The sequence below is a fragment of the Astatotilapia calliptera genome, chromosome 23 (assembly GCF_900246225.1).
Source record: "Astatotilapia calliptera chromosome 23, fAstCal1.2, whole genome shotgun sequence".
Classification (NCBI taxonomy): domain Eukaryota; kingdom Metazoa; phylum Chordata; class Actinopteri; order Cichliformes; family Cichlidae; genus Astatotilapia; species Astatotilapia calliptera.
The window spans coordinates 15,470,297-15,486,903 of record NC_039323.1 but is presented as its reverse complement, the minus strand read 5'-3'; the positions used below and the strand labels follow the sequence as shown (position 1 = coordinate 15,486,903).

The 16,607-nt window shown below is 37.4% G+C and overlaps 1 protein-coding gene across 4 annotated transcripts in view; it reads left to right on the top strand.

Annotated features, from left to right (window-relative positions):
• The window catches only part of naaladl2 (N-acetylated alpha-linked acidic dipeptidase like 2), a 568,261-nt gene that overhangs the window by 427,914 nt on the left and 123,740 nt on the right, over positions 1-16,607 (top strand). For all 4 annotated transcript variants that reach the window (XM_026159034.1, XM_026159033.1, XM_026159032.1 and 1 more), the window contains one exon: positions 10,499-10,645. In XM_026159034.1, coding sequence (XP_026014819.1) covers positions 10,499-10,645 — 147 coding nt within the window. The remainder of the gene's footprint in view (positions 1-10,498; positions 10,646-16,607) is intronic.

Here is a 16,607-nt window from a genome sequence, read left to right as displayed (position 1 = left end):
ATTTAACAGGGAACCAACGATGAGAACCCACTGCGCAAAGTGACTTCGGAGTGATGTGTTTTACAAGACATTTTTGGACGTACAGTTTTGATCCACTGAAGGGGTTGTTTAGTATCACCAGGCAATGTCCTTTTTTTCAATGTCTGCTGAACTCCTAGTGTTGATATCCCTGGGATCTCAGTGTACGGGTTATTTATAGTCCAAATTCGGTCATTGTGAATGTCTTTTCAACGTCAAACGTAGACGTCCAAAAATGATTTATAAAACACATCACTCCGATGTCACTTTGCACAGTGGGTTCTCATCGTTGGTTCCCTGTTAAATGCAGAATCAAATTTAAAATCCATCTCATAGAAGTTCTTGAATAATCAGGCCCCTCTCGTTTTTATGTTTTCTGTACAGAAACAGTATGTGTGAAGGAATGCAGAGTGATCAGTAGACATCTCTAAGATGTTGTGTGCTCTTGAGCTAAATAAAAAAGTGAGCAGCTGCATGGTGGATTTCAAGCAGAAATGTCCCTAGCTTCTCACAGACAGCTTGCACAATGTGCACATCAACAAAGACTGTCAAGCAGATAGTCAAGTTCATACATACACACTAGTACAAACGTCTCGTAGTCCTGCTACTGATCACAACCACATTCACTCCCTCTTACAAAGCTCTTCACAATACAACAGGATGCCAGCCTCACTAAAATAATAATGAACTATATAATGCAAATGCTCTTTTAAACTTCTTAAACATATTTACTCCTTAAAAAGGATTCGAAGAATTTTTCTAAATAATTTATCCATTAGTTCTTTACATTTTAACATGCCTTTCAACGTTTTTTTTTTAATTCTATTTTAACAAATTTTAAGAAATGACAGTTCTAACCTGGTTACAAAGAAATAAGTTGATTATTTAAAATAAATGAACCAGTTAAAGAAAAACAGGATAATTAAAATAACACACAAAAAAATCCCACATGTACTGAGTAAATCAATAGACTAACATATAATAAATTGTGTTTATTTATAAATAATCCATATTCATATGTATAACAGCAATGTTGCTATTTGTTGTTTAAAAAAATACATTTATTAACCATGTAAACTACCTGCACCTGTCATAGACAACCACATGACATCAAAAAACATTATCCAACCCAAAGTTCAAATGTTGAACGTCATATAGATATCTAAGTTGGGTCATGGTTGGACGTCCAAATTGGTAGATCTCCAGAATTGGTCATGGACCAACAAACCCAATATAGACGTGATCTGCACGTCTATTCTGCTTCCCACTAAAGACTGGATGCCAGATCCAATGTTTAGTGAGAAGAAAAATAGTCATGTTCTAGTCCCTGTCAGTACTTTTGCTGGACATTTTGGATCAACTAGCAATTTAAGTCAGTGTTTACCAAATGTTACGACATTTTGGTAACAGGATGTTTCTAATTTTAGATATACTGGAAGAAATGGAATAAAGCAATCCTACATATTTGTTTAATATGGTATTGAAAGATATATATCCTGGTCAAAAAAGAAGCCAAAAACATCATCATCAAGGTCTTTATTTTTTAAGATATTCCTGTAGTTTAACTAACTAGTGTTTGTTATCTGGCTTCATTGATAGATAAGGTTGGGAATCATCTGTATAGCAGTGAAAATGTATGCTATGCCTTTTGATGATACTGTCTAAGGCATAGGTGTCAAACTCTGGCCCGCGCGCCAAATTTAGCCCGCAGCCTAATTACATTTGGCGCGCGAAGCCATACCAAATTACTATTAGAGCTGGCCTACTGGTATTATACAGCTAATAAATATATTGTTTAGTATTAAAATTTTCTTGTTCCATATTCAGTTTTTCAGCAAAACGTGTTTGAGTCCATAAGAAAAGATTCATTCTCATATCTGGAGGAATAAATATATTTCAATAAATATTAACGTTAGCCTGCAACTTTGTTCCAGTTTTGAATTTTGGCCCACTGTGTATTTGAGTTTGACACCCCTGGTCTAAGGGAAGCATGTGTAGTGTAAAAAGAACAGATCTTAGCACAGAAACCTGTGGAACTCCATAATTACCCTTAGTGTGTGATGAGGACTCTCCATTTATATAAACATGTGGAGTCTAATAGATAGATATGATTCACCCCAGTTTAGCACAGTACCTTTAAAATCACCAGCATGCTCTAATTGCTAATAAAATATGATGGTCAACAGTATCAAACATTGCACTGAGGTCTCTCAGGACAAGCTCAGTCCACTCTCAGGAAGATCATTTGTAACCTTCACTGATGTGGTTTTTGTATTGTGATGAGTTTGGAAATCTGAGTGAGACTTTTTGAATAAACCATTCCTCTGCAGATGACCGGTTAGCTGTTTTATAACTACTCTTTCAAGAATTTTGAGATAAAAGGGAGGTTGGAGATTGGCCTATATATAATTAGCTAAGACAGCTGGGTCAAGTGATGGTTTTTTAAGTAACGATACTGAGTGTGAAGTACCTTTGCTGTCAGATTACGATGCATTAAAATGGTTCTCTTTTACCATTATTTCCCAACATGCGGCATATGCAAGCATTATATTATCCCAAGAATAAAAACTGACAAACGTTTGAATTAAATCCCAGGTTTTCCAAAACAGGCTTGAAAGCATATGCACCCTGACAAGGCTGTTAGAGTTACAGTGGGGCAAAAAAGTATTTAGTCAGCCACCGATTGTGCAAGTTCCCCCACCTAAAATGATGACAGAGGTCAGTAATTTGCACCAGAGGTACACTTCAACTGTGAGAGACAGAATGTGGAAAAAAAAATCCATGAATCCACATGGTAGGATTTGTAAAGAATTTATTTGTAAATCAGGGTGGAAAATAAGTATTTGGTCAATAACAAAAATACAATTCAATACTTTGTAACATAACCTTTGTTGGCAATAACAGAGGTCAAACGTTTACTATAGGTCTTTACCAGGTTTGCACACACAGTAGCTGGTATTTTGGCCCATTCCTCCATGCAGATCTTCTCGAGAGCAGTGATGTTTTGGGGCTGTCGCCGAGCAACACGGACTTTCAACTCCCGCCACAGATTTTCTATGGGGTTGAGGTCTGGAGACTGGCTAGGCCACTCCAGGACTTTCAAATGCTTCTTACGGAGCCACTCCTTTGTTGCCCGGGCGGTGTGTTTTGGATCATTGTCATGTTGGAAGACCCAGCCTCGTTTCATCTTCAAAGTTCTCACTGATGGAAGGAGGTTTTGGCTCAAAATCTCACGATACATGGCCCCATTCATTCTGTCCTTAACACGGATCAGTCGTCCTGTCCCCTTGGCAGAAAAACAGCCCCATAGCATGATGTTTCCACCCCCATGCTTCACAGTAGGTATGGTGTTCTTGGGATGCAACTCACTATTCTTCTTCCTCCAAACACGACGAGTTGAGTTTATACCAAAAAGTTCTACTTTGGTTTCATCTGACCACATGACATTCTCCCAATCCTCTGCTGTATCATCCATGTGCTCTCTGGCAAACTTCAGACGGGCCTGGACATGCACTGGCTTCAGCAGCGGGACACGTCTGGCACTGCGGGATTTGATTCCCTGCCGTTGTAGTGTGTTACTGATGGTGACCTTTGTTACTTTGGTCCCAGCTCTCTGCAGGTCATTCACCAGGTCCCCCCGTGTGGTTCTGGGATCTTTGCTCACCGTTCTCATGATCATTTTGACCCCACGGGATGAGATCTTGCGTGGAGCCCCAGATCGAGGGAGATTATCAGTGGTCTTGTATGTCTCCCATTTTCTGATGATTGCTCCCACAGTTGATTTTTTCACACCAAGCTGCTTGCCTATTGTAGATTCACTCTTCCCAGTCTGGTGCAGGTCTACAATACTTTTCCTGGTGTCCTTCGAAAGCTCTTTGGTCTTGGCCATGGCGGAGTTTGGAGTCTGACTGTTTGAGGCTGTGGACAGGTGTCTTTTATACAGATGATGAGTTCAAACAGGTGCCATTCATACAGGTAACGAGTGGGGGACAGAAAAGCTTCTTACAGAAGACGTTACAGGTCTGTGAGAGCCAGAGATTTTCCTTGTTTGAGGTGACCAAATACTTATTTTCCACCCTAATTTACGAATAAATTCTTTACAAATCCTACCATGTGGATTCATGGGTTTTTTTTTCCACATTCTGTCTCTCACAGTTGAAGTGTACCTCTGGTGCAAATTACTGACCTCTGTCATCATTTTAAGTGGGGGAACTTGCACAATCGGTGGCTGACTAAATACTTTTTTGCCCCACTGTAAGAGTTTTACATTTGTCTTTGAGTTTTTGTTTTCATTTACTGTTAACACTACAATGCACTAAAATTTCCTTGATTAGGTTTAGGCAAAGAAAATGGTTCAAATACACCATTTCAAAGGCTAAAATACTCCTTCCATCTGCAACAGGTTTTCCAGACTAATGCATCCCATAAAAGCCTTGACACCAGTCTCATTAACTGCCCCACTTGTCACAGCATCAGCACGTGACAGTCTGAGAGTAGAACTGGGTTGGATTTTATGGTAAAAACAAAAGTGGAATATAAACTCTAACAATAATACAGCCTTATTCAAGCAAGAACAGCCTCAATATACTCACCCCTAAAGATTATCTAGTTTCAAGCTTTTTCGTTCAAGTCCAGCAAGCCATTCTTTGTAGCACATAGGATTTTGTAGACTGGTAGAGTGGTATTGAGTGGTAAGCTGAGATCTCAAAATGATTTCACTCTTCTGTTATCATAGCAGACAAAGAAATTAAATATTGATTCCCGGTGTTCCACCACAGGCTGAAATTAACCATTCTCTCTGCTCTCTCTCATTCTTTTCCTCCCTGTTCACTTGCTTATTCTGTCTGTCCTCCCATTGCATCCCAATTTTTATACCTCCCTATCTTATTATTCCCTCTCTAAAGTACTCTCCTCTCATTCTGACTGTCTGTTTCCCTTTCCCCCTCTGACACTCTTTTAATGCACTGTGACTGCTTGTAATAGAGAAAAGCAGAGAAGCTGTACATGGCATGACTTTAAATCTTTTCCCTAGCTGATAGAATGATAGTGTGCCTCTCTATATAATTCCATATTGCGACTTAGTTCTTTTTTTCTACTGGGACTCAAAAACTTCACAGACCTTTAAAGTTCTGAGTAAATGCCATAACCTCAGGTCATCCAAAAATCTCAAAGTAGCCATGTATTTTTCTAAAACCTTAGTTTGATCAAAACAAGGCTAAGAGGTTTAGACAGATTGTCATCCAATGCAACAAACAAACAATACACAAAATGTTAAAATATATTTTTTCAGTACAGAGAGTGTAACATTGTAGCCAAAGTTGTACTCAAAGACTGTGCTTTTATGTAATGCAGATTGGGTCCCTTTAAAGTTCTCATGGTTAAATCCATTCTTTGTTATATCTGCAAATATTGTAATTAAAACACAATTAGATTATTGTATTCCAAATTCTGCTCACTACTTTGCATCTTTAGATCTATAGTGCTACCCCCTGTAAGGCTTTTAAGTGTCATGGGTGACCACTCATAAATGTAAAGTCATTGTCTGTCAAATGCCATAAATTCAGTAATGCTAGTGTGTTCTCTAATTAGGATTTTGTGCAAATCAAGTTCAAATGAAGTTCATTTCAATATCTTGCTCAGCAACACTGATCCATTATAATGCACAAACAACAAAAAAGATTTGCAGACAGCTATATTTACACATCTACAGTTATAATGTGAATTTAACTTGATGAATGAAGAAAACAGTAAGATGTTCTCTGTGTAATCTGTACATTGGCTTCAAAATGTTCATAGAGTTTAATTAATACTTCAAGCATTGACATTATACATTGGAAAAGCATTGATTGCAGAGCAGTTGAATGAACTACAGTTTATGTACATTAGAGCTTCTTCTATTGTCTCTGCTTCTGATGTTTGCAGCAGTGGGATGTTTGTCTCCCTTTTCTGGTTCTGAGCTATACAAGTTTAGACTGCAGTCATTATGACTTCAGGTTGAGTAAGATTTGACTCATATATCTGGTGACTTATGACTTAATTAGGTTATTTTAAAAATACCTAAAAACCTGCTAGAGGCACATGATATGTAGTGTCAGTATTATGTAACATAATACATTTGAAATATTGCAATATTTTCTTTTAGGGTAAACAGTTTTATGCTATAATTACTAATTTTATTTTGTGTTGCTTCACTCAGTCATTCAACAATGCTAAGCAGCTGGGATGATGGTACCTTACTCATGATGCTATCGGTCATGTAAAAAGAGTCAGACAACAGCCGCTTGTGTTGTCTGATTTGCTTTATATTCTGTTGCCAGGTTGTAGGCAATTAAACATATCCTGAATTTATGAAGTACTGCTGTTAGTCAGTGTTTGTATAGGGACACAGCTGAGCTGTGTAGCCAAAGACTTCCCACTAAATCTAGTTACTTTGTAAGAACACATCCATAGTTAGACGTAAATGTCAGTGTGTCAACTTTAATTGCAAGTATTTTTTTTTAAGGGAAAGACAAAATACATGTAGTCTAACCAACTTATTTTACTGAATGACATTTCAACTACAGATTTCATCCAACAGGTTAAACTGAAGACTGAACATATTCCTATATGTAATCATTATCTTCAGCTAGGCTAGTCTGCTTAATTCAACAGAGGAGTCGTCTCAGTGTGAAAAAAATCATATTGTAATAAGACTATATTGAAATAAAAACACATTTGTCAAATAATTTACCATGTCAGATATGCCATGACAATTTCAGCAGAGATCTTTCATGGGCCAGTCGTTATCACAAACAAAAATAGATCAGGCATGGACCCTCTGGAATACATCCAGGTGTTTCAAATCAAACAAGATTGCAGATGTGGTCAAATTAGTCTCCCTTCTTACTGAAAATATCCAATAATCAATCATCTACACAGAGGTAGTTTTTTTTTTAAGTGGCCATTTGTGCATTAGACTATTTAAGCTACTCCAATGGGCCACATATAAAACCTCCCCAGTGTTGCAGAATCAGTGACTTTCTTCAACTCCAGTGTAGAGACAGACTAGTTTCCCCTCAAGAGAGTCGCCAACCCTGCTTGGTGAATTTGTCGTCCTCCCTGCTTGGCATAGCAATAGCTCTCTGGGTTGACAGTTGCATTCAAAGGTAGTAAAGTGAGCATAGCAGTGACCAGACTTAGACACGTAATTGACTGTAGGCTTGTCTAGCATTATTTCTCTGGAAGAAGAAATGTTAGGTCTTATTACTTCATTTTAGTAAGGTATTTTTAACTAAGCAGCTATAAAAAAAATACTGTCAAAAGATTCACTGCCAATCATTTATTTAACAAATGAATTCAACTGACCAATGGCCGGTCTGACCAGTCTTTCTGGCATTTCCTTTATAAGAAGAATCTGTCCAACAACACATATTTGTCCAGGCTTCTCAAGTAGTTTAACACGACCATTTTAAGATCTCAGTGCACATTGGCCTCATACATAGGGATGCTCTCCCAGTTTCCCAGCTTTTGCTGTAGTAGAGTCTATTTATTTTCTGTTGATAAAGCTTAACTTTTTCTAAGTTTTCTTCCTTGCCTGAGCCACAGGGACTATCATTGCATGGAATAATTTCCTCCAAAACAAAGAAGAAATCTGAAATGGAGTGTTCTTTAATCCAACAGCCTTCACATATAAACCTTTGCTTGAATTCTACACTAATACACGGCTTTCAATAAATGAAAAGCCAAATACTTAAGTCAATACTGTGATAACTGTGTCCTCTGTGTACAAGTTCGTTGTTATGATTCTCAATCAAGTTTTAAATTGTACACACATGAACAAGCATTCAGTCCCACCCTGTTAACTCCCACAATCAGCCGTAAGTAGGTAATGAAATGCCCTGCATGAATATTGATATTCATGTGGATGTTCTTGTCCTTCCAGTCTTTTTGTGGAAGTAAAAAAAGAAAAAAATGTGTGATTAAAGGGAAATTTAATTGTGAGTCAAGGTTGGAGGTATTATTTACTGGCCTTCATTCAGCTGGAGTGGTGATGTGTCACAGCAGCAGTTAATGTTTAGAGAGCCACTGCCTTTAGAAAGAATAAAACAGAAAAGGTTGACAACATTGTGTCAATGGCAGTGGCGGGGATGATTGGACACCAGAACACTTTCCCCTTGACAGACCTTGATAAAAGGGAAACTCTAATTAAATGCAATGTGACAGAAGAACACAGTGACATCAGGCAGGCACAGAGGATATGGACAGTTGAGATAAGCCTCCAGTTGATTGACTGTTGCATTCTGTTTCCTTCCGCTACCCACTTTAGTCTCGACAATTTCTGCAACAGCAGCTGTGTTGTTCTTTCAATTATGAGCAACGCCAGAAAGCAGTCAACCCAGGTGACAAGCCACATGTTAGTGGTGAACTGTGACAAAAGCTTGAATTGTGCAATTAGCCATAATAACACCCTCACCTCGTCCAGCCCCCATCTAAGCGCTAAACTATACTTAGTAGAATTTACACTTGTACTTGAGAATTCTTATTAGTGTCAGCCTTGAAACTTTTTTTCATACCTGGCAAGGTGATTTAAATATACGTACAAAAAACTGAATGACTTGTACATGTTCCTTTGTGTAAACAGGTTCCTGAGATATACAGAATTTTAATGGTCTTTAACTATGTGCTTCTAGTTATCATTTAAGTTACATTTTGAGTGAATAGGGTGCTAGCTGCCTTATTCAAATGGTGTACGTCAACAATATTAAGGCTCTATATTAAGGCTCTATGGCTTAAGGACAGATTTTTTTTTAAGTTTTAAGTGTTTTAAAGTGTTTTAAGTTCTGGCTTGTGTTATGTGCTATCTGAAAGTTTTTTAAATGATAATAGCAGTGGTGTGCAGTTATTGTTTTACATTAGTTGTAGAATTATGAATTATGGACTATATAATTTTTATTTAAAAAAACATACTTGTAAATTATCCAAGAATAATCATATATGCAATTGTTCTTTTTCCTATTTTTTCACCATACCTAATATAAATATCCAAATACAACCATTTTTCATCTTGTTTTCTTAGCATATCTTATCACAACTGTATCTGTGTTACAGTATAATCACCTCTGTTGATGAGCTAAGCATGTTTTTGGACATAAATCGCATGTAGAATATGTTTGCACTATATTTCTACATTGCAAAGTGTTTGGAGCTGGAAATCTTTTCTGGAACATAAACTGCCATTTCAGCTTGAACACCGATGGAAGACGGAGGTAAAAGTTAGTTTTTCACTAAAAAATATCTAAATTCATATTAGTTTCATGGCTGAAGCTAATGACAACTGTCAGATATGGGTATATGTTTTGCTAAATACAATATTGTGCTTGGGGCCCTGATGATATGAGACTGTTATTGTAGATAATTGCACATTTCTAGCTTTGACACAGTTCACTACCACTAACATGAGACTTGTCACCTGGTTTTATTGCTTTCCGTGTTATTTGCTATTGAAAGAGAAGCAGCTGCTGTTACAATAATTGTAGAACATTGGTTAGTGGAAGGAAACCACTTGAGGAAAATTGTTTGATTTAGTACCCTAATAAAGACAAGTCAAACATTATTATTCAGCACCTGCAACCACATTGTAGTTTTAATGAGCTTAATAAAATGAGCTATGGTTTAAATACGCTTTTTTTTTTCTTTTCTTTTTTGTTTTAGTAATCCAATATACACTCATCAAAAACTTTATTAGGTCCACCTGTTCAATGGCTTGTTTATGCAAATATCTAATCAGCCAATGGCAGCAACTAACTACTTTTAGGCATGTACACATGGTCAAAATGACCTACTGAAGTTCAAACCACGCATCAGGAAGAAAAGTGTTTTAAATTACTTTACATGTGACATCTTTGTTGGTGCCAGTCTGTGCGCTTCAGAACTTGCTCAACTGCTTGTGTTAGTCGTCATGATGGTAGGATCAGAATTTGAAGTAAATAGCAGGAAAACATGGACCAATCATCGTATGAATGGTTCAAGCTTATGGTGGTGGTATGATGATTTATGGGATATTTATGGGTAGTAGTGTTTTTTATACACATTACCAAAGCTGGTGTTTTGCATAAAACATATCCTGTATTGATGTATTATTTGTTCCACTAATGTGAGTGCATTGGGGTCATAAAAACTGCGTGTTTGGCACAGGTATACTTTTTTTTTTTTAACTTAATTGTAGCAACTCTGAGAGGATTAATGACATTTGTTTTATTCTATACACTTTCATGTCCCAGTGACCATTTAAAGTGCACTTATTGCACTTTGCACATTTATTTAGTTGAGAGCCCAGTCTTGTTAGACAAAAAATATCTGCCTGGCATGTTACCAAAATGACTTCTGAGTGGCGAGACTTCCCTCTGAAGACTTTGCTGTCTCTCCTCTTAGTCTTTCCACCAATTAATTTTCTCTTCTCACTATGGTTTTATTCCCATTATTCTTTCCTCTTTTTTGTTAGAGGCAGTTGCTGAGTTGTATTCGTGGCGGAAACTGCCCTGGACCCAACGTCAGCTCACTGCAGTTGCCTGGAGATGTGGGTTTCTTTGCCAACCAATTGGCCGTGCCTACCATGGAGTTTGCCTTTGAACAGACTAGAGCAGAAGAGGTATGTCTAAACCAAAAGACCCAATTATTTTATTTCCATTTTTCTTGTGACGCTCATTGCTTTGATTTTATGCCATGCTACGTTGTCCCTTGAGATCAGAGGAACTACCATAATACAAGGCACGGTCACACCTTGTCTTTTAGAAGAATAGAATAGAATAGAATAGAATAGAATTAATAGAATTTTAGTTTCTGATAGTAAAAATTTCCTCATTAGAAGCAAAACTTGTCTTTGAGAAGGTACATTTACCTTTAACTTACGACAGACACAAACTACTTAAAGTGCATGCTTTAATGTTTTAGCGTGTGAAACAAAGTCTGTATGAATATATACCAGTTGTGTGACTGAAGTAATTACTTCATCCCAGCCTTAGTTTCACATAAATAATCTAATATATACAATATGCACTGAGACAATAATGGAAAGTATTAAACCAAAAGGAGAAGAGTATTGTTTCAGTTTGTGTGAATTTTCTTTTAAAGAAAATCTAGTAAGGACCCCATCTGTCAAACTCTGTTAAATTGGAGTGGCAGTCAGAGGGAGATCTACCACAGGGCAGTTCATATATACAAAGACAAAAAAGTGGACTGGATCTAAAATTAACGACTTTATTACATTACACGATTTACATTTTAAGACATTTTTCCAGCTATGTCACATGACCATATGTGGTACACTGTGATAACAACCATATGCAGCCCATATAGTGTCACTGCCAATATGAAGAACGTTTTCAAACTTAAGCAGAGTGCAGTATAGCTTGTCTCTTTTGTAAGGAACAAATGCACATCATAGTGCTCACAAATTATGCATGCCCCCATTTATTTCCATTAAAAATGCAGTATTGATGTTTGTTGCACAGCCTTGGGGTGGAAACACAGTGATTTAGCCTCAGCTTATCGGCCCACTCAAATTTGGAACTTCTGGCTAGGACGGCAACTTTGAGCTTAATTAGTGCGAGAGATCTTCATGATGTTTATCTGCCCTCAAGGTGCCTTTACAACCTGAAAATAATAGGTGGTGGAGAGTGAAATCTGCATCACTGGGTTTGTTTAGGAAAGACAAAACCTAAATTAAATTAAAAACTATCTGTAAACAAACCTGACTCTGTTAGGGAACACCCTATATCCATATATTAGTAACGGCTTAATAGCATTTGGATTGAACTCCAGCATTTAAAATCGGAGGGCAATAAAATTTCCTCTACTGCTTTATATCTTAACCGGGTCTCTGGGGAAGCTGAGACAGACAGAAGAACCTACACAGCTTCCATTTATAGTTAATTTCTCCACTTGTAGAAATGCTCAACATGTTTTAGAAACTGAATTTTCTCAAGACAGTTCCGAATTACTTTCAGATTGACTGTTCAGTCTGGAGAAGGAGAAAGACTATTCAGCAGCTAAGCTGCAAGTTTTATGGCAGACCATGGTTGATAGAGTCAGTGAGGAGTCAGTGAGCTTTTGGGGAAATAAGAGACTAATTAATAGTCAACTATTCACTAACTACAAATTTTTAAAAAACAACTGTATGTTATTTTTAGATTCAAGTATGTGTTTATCCCAGGTATATGTTCAAAAAGAAGAGAAACTGCTACTAACATTAGCACTAAATATGATTATAGCCAAATATTCTGTCCAATTAGAGTTAATATTTAGCTACTGTGTTGCTTTCCTGGGCTGCTTTGCAAGTAAATAAGATTCATTAGTGTTAATGGTGTTAGTGTTTTATTGATTGTTTAAATCTGGCTTTCGTATAAACCAGTGTCTGTATTGCCTGTGTTTTGTGTCATGTGTAAGCTGTGTGCAGGCAGGATAGGAGGAATGATGGACCCAAAATTGTAGACTCAAAACAAAGATTTATTACTAAATGACAAAAACAGGAAACTGGCTAAACTGGAAATACATAAACTAAACTGGCAGGCAGATGGACAGAACACACATCCTGGGATGGGATGTATTAAAGTATTCATATAAGGACATGGACATGGATTATATAAGAAAATGCAAAACTAATGTACATTTAATGGCATGCAATCATTTATACAGATCTTTTAAAAAAAGATAGTTGCTGTGGGGGGCTTTCCCTAACTTAAACATAATGCTTCCACCCTGCAGCACCCATTTGAAACACACTCGTTTTACCATATTCACTTTTTTTGCAGATGTCGGCATATTGAACAGTAACACGATTACAAAAAGTGGGAAACAGTACAACTTCTGCAAGCAACAAATGCTTAATGCACCTACATGTATTTTCAAGACATGCTGATTTAATATGCGGGATTTATATTTCCTTCTAATGGCCAATTTCTGCTTTCACAGCGTGACCACATCTTTAATAGTGTTCTCCCACGAGTAATTTTAAATAAATTCCTGTTCGTATGGGACAGTTTAGCTTCCACACCCTCACACTGAAATGAATGGATATGTATTTTCTGAGTAGTGCAAGCTGGAATAACAAGAGTTATATAATATTTGTTACAGAGATCTCATATGAAAAGCGATTTTCCTGCCACAGTAAAGTTTTGCAGGCTCTAACCGCCTATATTTCTCTGTAACCTTACTGTCGTTGCGCATATTTCCAACTCCCAAGCAGTTAAAACACCTGTGGAGTTCACCCTAAATACAAGCACAAACAGGAGTCATTTAGATCTACTTCTAAGAACAAAGATGTATCCAAAATGTGTCACTCTGAGATGATAATACAAAATGAAATTTGTTGTTTACATTATAAATAACACGTCTAACTGTGAAGGTAAAGGTCAAATATTCAGTAGGACAAAAGTACAGTTCAGTACAAGAAAGTACAAAAGTAACACTGTTTATTATTTATATTCCATTGCATCTTCATTTTGCTGCTCAAAGGGCTTTTGATATCTGCAGGCATCCTTCATCAATTCAGTTCTACCTATATAACAGCAGTTGCCGTGCGCTTTACATCGTAAGATAAAGACGTCACTGTATTATATAGAGAAACTCTGAGAAAGAAGAAAAAAAACTTTTGACTGGAAAAAAATCTGAAACGGCCTCAGGGAGGGCGGCTAAATACTGCAACTGTTTGGAGTGAGGGGAAGCAAAGAGGAGAAACAAGAGCATAAAGATACGACAGTCAACATCAACAAAAATAGCAAGCTCTAAACCAGCTGTTATTACCGAGAGTTTGTAGGAAAAAGACCTGGAAACATTTATAGGGAGAGGAGACAATATGGAGAGTAAAGGAGGGGACACCATTAGACTTGGAAACAGAAGTTCACTATGTATCAGCACTTGGGAACAGTGAGTTAAAAGCTGCTTTGTCAGTTTGGATTTTTCTCCTCAACAACAGTTTTGACAATCGAGGCCCAAAATGCCACAAAAAAAAAAAACCTTAGTGCACAGGAAATGTTTATCTCAAATTACCCTCGGTTATTTTTAACAATTGTAAATGTCATCTCTTTTTATTCTGTCAAACACTGTGTTAGTCATATCTCTTATTTTTCTCCCACACACTGAACACAGATTGTGTTCTGCTCTTAGGCTTTCCCACCATTACATATTATCAGTGTTGTCATGGTGAATGGCCCTGATTTTGAAGAGGTGGGAGTGAAGCTGTGATACGACCTGACTTTCACATTCTCTTCAGTCAGTTGTATTTAGAGCTAGCATTTCAACAAAGGTGGGGAGTTGCAGTAAGCATAAAAAACAAGCAGCTAAAAATATTAACTGATTACAAGGGGTTTAGTACATTTGGTATTAAAAGGTCAACAAAATATTTTTCAGGGATGCCCTGAATATAGCTCGAGTGAAAATGAGCAATTGTGTGTTTTCCATTTGTTTGGCCTAAAAATGTAAACATGTAACACAGGCCATACATTCAACCACAAACTTATAAGCTGTGTTTGGGGGGAAAAGTTAGGTTTTGTTTTGCTGTTTGGCTTCACTAGAGCTAATAAAGTACAGGGTTCACCGAATGATTCAATAGCCAATTTTCAATAGTGGAAAGGACCTAATTGTCATCGAAATGACAAATTTGATCTTAGCACTGGTTTCATGTATGTTGGTACTGTACCATACCATGCCATAATCTCATCGTGCCCTTCTGATAACTGCAACAATCCCCGTGCAAGGTTTAGGAAAACATGTGATTGAGCATCAAGCCCATCTGCCAACCGTCCATATTCAGTGGAAAACCAGTTACATGCAAGTTCCTCATTGTTCATTTTGGCATCACCTCACTGCTAATGGCGGTGGACAGGTCTTGGCACAGGCATGCTTTCTCTGAAAGGAACACAACCTCATTCTTGCCCTAGCTGAGCTTTTAGCTGGTGCATTGACATCCCATCTGAGACTTTTGTCATGCAGTCAGTGATGCATGTCTCGACCCACATCAAGAGGGAAAGGGCAAGAATAGCGCATTGTCATGAACATGAAAGTAGCTGGAAGGTAAAATTCATTTCATATGCAATATAAAATGCTATATATGCAAGCTGCTTTTGTGCTGAAGTTTGTTATTTTCAAACCCTCTTTGATGACTAGAATTAATATTCAGTCTCATCACTGGCAATACAGTTACAATTATGTGTGTGATATGAATCAATGACATACCACAGGTAGGAGAAAAAAAGACATATGTACGCATAACAACTGTAATACTTCATGTTTCTTCTTTTTGAAAGATTATTAAGGCAAACATTGTTATTAATTTATGATAAGTACATTAAATTGTGTTGATCCAAGTAGATGGTGTACTGTGTAGCTATTTGCTGATCCATGAAACCAAACAAAACTGTAAAACAAGAACAATAAAAAGGCAAAGAATTAATATCTATATATCTGCTTTTTCTGTGCAGATTTTGCAATTAAAATATAGTGATTATTATTTGCCCACATTAGGCTCCGAACAGAAAAAGAAAATAATAAACACACAGTAAAGTGAGTGCCTATGTATGTGTGAGACAGAGAATGTTTGTGTTTTCCAGCTAAAAGCTTTAGAACAGTGAACCGAGTTGGGCGACGATTACAAAGTATACAGGTGTGCATACTGATCCCATGTAGGCAATAAATCAAAGCAGGTACATATGGCTCCAACTGCGTGGGTGCATTTCTGAGAAACCTCTGCTTGGTTTCCAACTTTGTTCAATATTCCGAACAGGTCACTATACTGTGTGTGATCCACTGTGTTTGTAATTGCATTCATTCATCCTCATATGCTGAGCAAACAGAGTTCTGTGCTGGCAATGTGTTGGGGAAACAACCAGATGTTGTGCACCATTGCTGTGGTGTTCATGACAAAAGTGTGGCTCGCTGAACATTTGTTTTCTCATTTAACATCTGTTTTTCTTTCACTCTATGGTAGTTTTCATCTCTTTGCACTCACAGTGCTCCCTAAAACTTCCTTTTGTTATTCACCGCCTGCAATATTTTTACAATGTTTTTTAAAAAACATTTGCGTTTTTTGTTTTGTTTTGAAGTCTGAGTAGATTTAAACCTGTTTTATGTACAAAAACAGAGAAACATGTTCTGCTGTGAGAGAATGACGTGACTAAAGTTATTGAGATGAGCTATATAACACATTGTTTGAATAATTCATTGTTATGTAATGTAATACGCTCAAAAATCTCCTTCAGCATATTTTTCTTCACTGCCATGTGCAGAAATCTGGATGTAAAATACCATCCTGTTCGGGGCTACGCGTGGGAGTCATCTTTGACATGTGTCATCAGGCAGTTGCCTTGGCTTTGGGGACCTGGAAGAGAACTCAGACAGGCCACTGAGGTGTGAGAGGAATATCTGACATCCCCTCATCTCTGCAGATCATTGGTTCAGGGCTATAGTCAGGTTCAGGTGGGGAGAGCAAGAATTAATAGAGTCAGAAGGATCTTCATCTTGACTTTGGCATGTACTCTGTTTAGACCGGAGGCCATTACTGCAACTTTGTGCAGACAATTAGAGTCCTCCAAAAATGTAGGACAAGGGCTGCAGCA